Raw genomic sequence first — 7221 nt, forward strand, 5'->3', positions numbered from 1 at the left:
TTAAGAGACTCAATAGTGAACTGCCACGGTATAACCAGTTCGTTGCAATAACTATTAGCTACCTGCCAATCACACAAAGGCGTCTTAGTATCGATAGAAAGGGAAATGAAAGGAAAAGTGAGTGCACATATGTATCAGAGGTTTGTTCATAGATCGTTTATTCACTTCTAATTGTACATTTCGCAATTTCTAAAATTAAACTGATTTTGATTCAAACATTCAATATTTCCTTAGAGATAAGTTTAGTTGCAAGGTTTTCAATTTTTCTGCATAAATTTAAAGCCTTATTGCGAGTTTCTGACTGTGCTAGAATATTGGAAAGCACCCGAGAACCAAAGCTCGTACTAGCCAAGGATTATTCTTCACCTCGTATCGTAACAAATAGATGTGAATGTTGGCACTGCTTAAATAAGACCGTTAAGAAAACAATGGGACGCATCACTCAGCCGGTCGTCCGGTTTCGAGAGGCGGGAATCGGCGTCCGGAGGCGAGCCAGGCGTTCAACGACGACGTCTTAGCCAGGCGTACGTCGGCGACAAGTGCGAAGCGACGGCCGTCGGACGCGGCAACATCATTCGCTCGAGTTTTCTACGCCCGACGAGTGACACCCGTCCAGAAATAATTCAGCATCCGGTCACAACTATTTACTCATATGTATATACATCTTCCTACGAGCAGCTGACAATGAGCCGCTTTACACTCGCCCTCCATTGTGTCTCGACGTTTCCCGTTATTTCCGCACTCGCGACAGCTTTATCCGTTTCCAGTTCTTATTTCCTCCGTACGATTATACCCTAGGAGTCACCGACGAAAGACGGTTTCGCTTCGTGTACCTTGGAAACCAAATCCCTCGATGCTCGTCGAGAAATTAATAAAATTTTTATCAAAATCAATCACGATATTGAATCATCAGGGCAGAAGGAAAAATTTTCAACGCGGACTTTAAAATTACTAAGATTGAAAACGCGACCTCCTTGCACAATAGAAGGTGCATACGCGCATGGTCAGAAATGAAGACTGCAATTCCTGCACAGCTATTGATCCGATCGACTTAAAAGTTTCGGTGTTAAATGAGTTCGATGGTGGTTCGAATTTTGTAGGGGCAATTTTCTGATCAGTAACGTGAGTGAAAAGTTTCATCAAATTTTCTGAAAAACAGTTTACCTGTTTGTTGAAACCGAATGTTGGCGTATAAAGTCGGTCTGTGAAAACTTGATGAAAGATGATGCGCAGTTTGTGTATAAAAATCTCAATTCCATCAGATTCCCAGACACGAAGGAATTGTGGTCAGCGTTTTCACCGTTGCTCCATGACATCGATTTTCATCGCATATAAAATTTATTCTCAGGCTGAAGACTCTCGATAAAGGATGAGAAAGCCTTTGAAAGTGCGAATATAACAATTCCGGACAATTCTGATGAGGCCTTCTCGCAGCCTGACCCACTTTTCGTGACGAGAACGTTGCGAATTTAGGTAGGTACAGCCGTGAGCCCGAACTCGTCAGAAAATCGCAAGACCTTTCAGTTCTGGTTTTATAAATGCGGAGGTTATATTTCAAATTTAGCGTGGCCAATCTTAGCGCAGCTCGCTTCGCCTCCCCGCGTCTTGCTCGCTACGAAGCTGACTGTCACTCTTCGGTAGGATGCCGTGAGACTTTGTCTGGCAGTCCATCAACCGGTCTCCTCTCACGACAGTCAAAGATGAAGATACACTGCGTTGATATTTTTATTCCCTTGGTTATACCTCGAGTACAGAATCTTAAAGAATATTTATTTGCAACAAAAACCATCCGAAGAACGTCATCGTCCATATTTAGACCTCTTTAATCAGACAAGATCCTGTTTGACTTCTGACTAGTAAGATTTCATTAATTACCTACACGGTGCCGTGCGATGTCTATGGTGGAGGCAGAACTAGGATACCTACCTCTATACCTTTTCTGTCTTCGCGAAATGTATGCAAATTATCTTTCTTATCCATCCGCCGTCTGTAGAAGCTGTATATTGTTGAATTTCAAACTCTGGAAGAGCTTGGCTTTTATCTCCCCGCGATTTCAATCAGCCGCTGAATAACGAAGAGCTTAAAAATCGGTTGCCATAGGGCTCGGACTCGTGTCACGCAGAGAGAATTCGTGCAGCGGGTCGGTTGGACGGTACTTGCAATAGGCGTGGATACTTTTGATTGACAGGTTCGTCTAGCCAATCACGAGGCCGGAATGCTGATGAGGCCCACGTCAATCACGCGATACTTTCATCTCACCCCCGCGCTCCGCAGCCATCTCCACCCCGTCGGCCCTCAGCCCACGTCAACCCCTTCCACCTCGAAACACCCCAGCGATATCCCCGCAACACCCAGACGCCCCTGCCACCCTTACATCCGCTTGCACGCCATGGGGTAGTTTGGCCATTCGCCCTCGTTTTTCCGCAGCTACACAACACTACATCGCATCCTTATAACCGACGAGCAAAAATACAACGAAAGCGGATGAAACGGGGCCGACCGACGGCAGCATGTAGTTATAATAATTACTCGGTCAATCTGTGTGCCAAGTGCTTCATTCTCATTTGACTATAGCTGAGGGTCGTTGAAACTGTTACAACGGGATGATATGATTTGGCGCAATTAAAATCAGGCTTGAATACGCTCTGGCAGGTGAAATTATAATAAGAGAGTAGATTTAGTTGCTCCGGGAAAAACATTAAAGAAAAAACAATGAAACCTACGAATAAACATCTTTATGTTAAAATCAACGTAGTACGAAGTAATAGCGATTACAGTGTTCTTGAAATATCATCTATTGAAATGAATGCAACCCAGCTAGGTGATCAGTTATCGTTATAAGAATTGGCGTTGCACGTATCGAATGGACTCTAGACTTTGTGCAACAATATCTTGACAATAGATCGAGGAAGATGAAGACGAACAACAAGATTGTTTATAGTTGGGTAAACATGGTGAGGAATAATGACATCTAGGTATAGGTGTATATGAATACTCTTACAATTAGCGCGAGGCACGAAGGAATTTTCTAATAATCCCCCGGCATCAGTTTCTTGTCTCGTAACAATTAGCTGACGTTTGAATTGATATACGAAATACTTGTAGTGGGAAACTTGATGGAAACTTTGTAAGTAGTTAGCTTAAGGTCGTTACTGCTCGGCTCCATACACCCTGATAATACCTCGTCTACGTACACTTACCGGCGAAAGCATATCTGACGTTGTCGAAATATTCGCTGAAACTTGCCTCGATCAAACAACGAAACTTCCCCGACAACGCAGCTACTGTCATGGAACAACAATTCAAGCACCCATTCACTTGTAACCATCAAGTAGAGAAGAGAGAGCTAGGTGGAGAGTCGCTGCTGGAAACGAAGATACTTGATTTGCCTACATTCGAAACCAATCTCGCAATCCTGTATGTTTCAGAAAACGGTCTTCCCAGGAGATTACGAACCGCGTACACGAACACTCAGCTTCTGGAACTGGAGAAGGAGTTTCACTTCAACAAATACCTATGCAGACCACGGAGAATCGAGATTGCAGCATCGCTGGATCTTTCCGAGAGACAGGTGAGTTGTTTCTGGAGCTATCCACTACAAATAGGAACGTTAATCGTACCAGTAGACGGAAAGAGTTGTAAAAAGATGACTAACTCCTTCATTGACGTTCGCAGGTCAAAGTGTGGTTTCAGAACCGACGAATGAAGCACAAACGTCAAACTCTGAGCAAGGAGGATGGGGACGATAAGGATGGGACGTCGCAGGATGGTATCGAGAAGTCCAAGAGCGATAAGATGATGCTGATGGATGAGGACGAGAAGAAGAGCTGTCACAACTGCGACATTTCCGGTGTCGGAGACGTGGGTAGCTCGTTGGGTGAGGTGCCGGAGCTACGCGCCTCGGACCGAGGTGCAGGCAGCAACAACAACAACACACCAAGTGCAACGAACAACAACACGGGCTTCAGCACAAACAGCAACGGAGCGAGCAGCGTCGGCAGTACGAACAGCGTCTCAAGTTCATTCGAGAAGATGATAGCCGACGACGATTCTCGGTCTCAAGATGGCAGCGAGGTCACGTCGCCCAGCGTCGCGGTGAAGAAGGTGTCCGGCGAGGTGCGGGTGAAGGTCGAGGGTGGGCACAAGAGTCCAAACCCCGCGAAACAGATATCCGTGAGCAAAAAATCGCCGCCGGCAACCTCCAAGGACATGCAATGCTCGATGAACAGCAACGGCGTCCTCCTCGCGATGCCCGACTCCACGGTTAGCACGCCGGCACTGCCCGGAGGCCAGGGGTCGACGCGGAGTCTGACGCCGTCCTCGACGCCGGGGACGCCGGCGTCGGTCCAGCTGCAACAGGGAAGTCCCCTGGGGATCCAGGCCGTCCACGTCGCCTACATGCAGAGACCCAGGAGCTCGCCGTCATCGGCAAGCTCAGTGCCTACGAGTGTTCTCCACGGGCCGTCAAACCCCAGTGGAATCTCGCCCCATACCGGCAGGCCGATTCCCAACCCCCAAGGCCACTTTCAGCAGGGTTCTTACCAGCCTGCGGGCGTCGATTACAGAAACGGAATTGCCTCGAACCGGCAGTCCGCTCCGGCGGTGACGCAGCACACGCAGCAGCCACAGAACACCTACTGTCCCCGAGAACCTTACCAGCAGCGAATCGCCTACCCTGGTGAAATCCACCCCATTTACGCACGGCAAAATCAGGGCATGGCGCGGGGTCACCATGGTCGGAACCCGGCCGCAACACGACCGGTTTACAACTCGGGTATGCAGTTTCACCAGCAGCAGACCCAGCAGTACGCTGCCGCCGGTGACTACAACGGCTATGCGATTTCCGCCCAGGGCGGGAACGCTGCTGGATACCATGCCGGCTACCACAGGAACGTCCAGGGCTCCGCTTACGCCACGAGTCAAGGCTACGCCGCCGCCCAGGCAGATCAGAGCGCCGAGTCTTACGGGGCCGCTGGTGCCTACGGCTACCCGGGGACCGGGACCACCGGATACCACGCGAATACCGACACCCTCGGCACCCTGGGTGCTCACGGACACACCGGCGTCGTGACTCAGGCCTCGCAAGCCTCGCAGCACGCGTATTACGGCGAAATGCAACAGCCACAGCAGCAGCAGCAGCAGCAGCAGCAGCAGCATGGTGCCGAAGGGTACGTGGCTCACCAGGGAGCCGTTCATTCGAACTCCGGTGACTACAGGACGGGCAACAAGTGCCACCAGAATGCCTACTACGAGCAGGCTAGCCAGCCCCACGTTCACCAGGGTGGCGAAGCCTCCAGCATACCCAGCAGCTACGTTTCTTCGCCGGATCCGTTTCCGGCACCCGGTATGACCACGACGGCGACCGCGATCGCCGCCGCCACGGCCGCGGTCATGACGCCCCCGGGAAGCGCCGGGCAGTCGGATGCCAACAGCGAAAGCTATGGAAATTTTGGCAACTTTTACGGGGAACCCATCCACGCCGCTGCACCACCACCATCAGCCGACAACAGCAATAGCTCCTCGGATTTCAACTTCTTGAGCAATCTGGCCAACGATTTTGCACCCGAGTATTATCAGCTCAGCTGAGCCCCGGAAAATGATCAATTGTTATGGCAAATCGATTGGGCTGATGGACAATACTTACACGAATAGTTGTAAAAGGTTGGGTTTCAAATTTTATGACGTGCAATGCTGAAGAGTTGATTGTATATATTGTAGAGGACAGTGCGGAATTATTTAATCGGATGATTCTAAGGATCAAGGATCTCTTTTTCTCTCTGGTCCAATCTGCCCCTCGCATCAGGTTCGCGGTGAAAACAAGTGCAATCAAGACGAATAAATTTATTTGTTTAATCGGTGAATCGCGTCGGTTTATTCTCGAGCGATGAAACCTGAAAAATGTGTTATCTTTGTCCGACAGTAAAGCAATTGTTGATGACTCTTGATGAATGAAATGAAGCAGTCAGTGACAGAACAGACACTTCTTCATAGGATCAATTCCTTAGGCTCACATTTTCCATCACTAAACACAAAAGGTGATGTGAGCCTATTCTACAGAGAAAAAAAATTGTGAACAAAAAAAAACAACAGTGTACGATAAACAGTTGAAAAATAAATATGTGTATTATACAATGCAAGATGAGAATCCAGTTGATGTAGTACCTCATCGAACAACTAAATATAGATGTTAAGTACGAGAATCGCATCTATACACAATCACGCCTAGAATAAAATTATGCTAATTATTTATAAATAAACAATAATGAGTAATAAAAAATTTCAAAAAACGAATAGTAGCCGTAATATAAGCTTTAAATAAACTGAACAAATACTTGGGCAGCCTATACTGTAGTCTCGACCATTCTAAACTCTTGGTTTTCTTCAACTCTATTAAAGAAATCAAAAATCAATAATAACCCATCAAAAAATAAAATTTTCTGCTATCATATGATGTATCGAAGTGAATTCCAGGTGATAGCCTTTTTAGGAACATTAAGAAAAAATAATGCAGGTAATGAATTTGTATACTCTCTGCACTAATTTACCAGTGAAATCAGTTCATTCGCTGAACATCGCGATCGCGATCACAAAGATCTTCACGAGATAGAATATACACGAGAGCAAAATAAATGATCGCATCCTAGAGCAGCTCAACGCACGTCCAAGTTCGCGTAGAAACGAAATTGTAATTATACAATATTAATTCGATATTGAAACAGATGTAGGTATCTAAGATGCTGTCTTTTTGTATAAAATATTGCATATATATATACGTATGTATATATATATATATATATATATATACATGTAAATCATTGTTGTTTGTATAAATATTTCCTGTAAATATTACAACGATACGGTAATCTCATATATTATGTTTATTCATTCAGAATGAAGTGGATAGTGAGAGCGTGTATAGAGTACGCTGTATACGAGCTACGCCGCCATGATGAATCTACCGCACTTGTACATTCGTTCCACTTAATACACTTGTCAAATACAGGTTATAGCAAAACATGAATTTTTTTACTGCTCATTACGCCATGATCCCCAGTAGAACAAATACCTACCTGCCACTGTATGCAGATGCGCGAGTACCAATGCGTAAGTATCGTAAGAATACACATTATAAGAAGTGCGTGCCAGGCGATAGATCGAGCCTAGATATATCGGCATGCAGTCGAGCTGTCGTTTTTATTCCAGGTCCGCGCAAATCGGTGA

At 46.4% G+C, this 7221-nt stretch overlaps 1 protein-coding gene across 1 annotated transcript in view; it reads left to right on the forward strand.

Moving 5' to 3' along the window:
• Positions 1–7011, forward strand: part of LOC124406396 (homeotic protein proboscipedia) — a 29227-nt gene extending 22216 nt beyond the window's left edge. Inside the window, exons 2-3 of the mRNA XM_046881807.1 lie at positions 3429–3571; positions 3676–7011. Of these exons, the coding sequence (XP_046737763.1) occupies positions 3429–3571; positions 3676–5586 (2054 nt within the window). The 3' untranslated portion in view covers positions 5587–7011. The remainder of the gene's footprint in view (positions 1–3428; positions 3572–3675) is intronic.
• Positions 7012–7221: the final 210 nt, after the last annotated feature.

Source organism: Diprion similis, chromosome 1 (assembly GCF_021155765.1).
Source record: "Diprion similis isolate iyDipSimi1 chromosome 1, iyDipSimi1.1, whole genome shotgun sequence".
NCBI classification, from domain to species: Eukaryota; Metazoa; Arthropoda; class Insecta; order Hymenoptera; family Diprionidae; genus Diprion; species Diprion similis.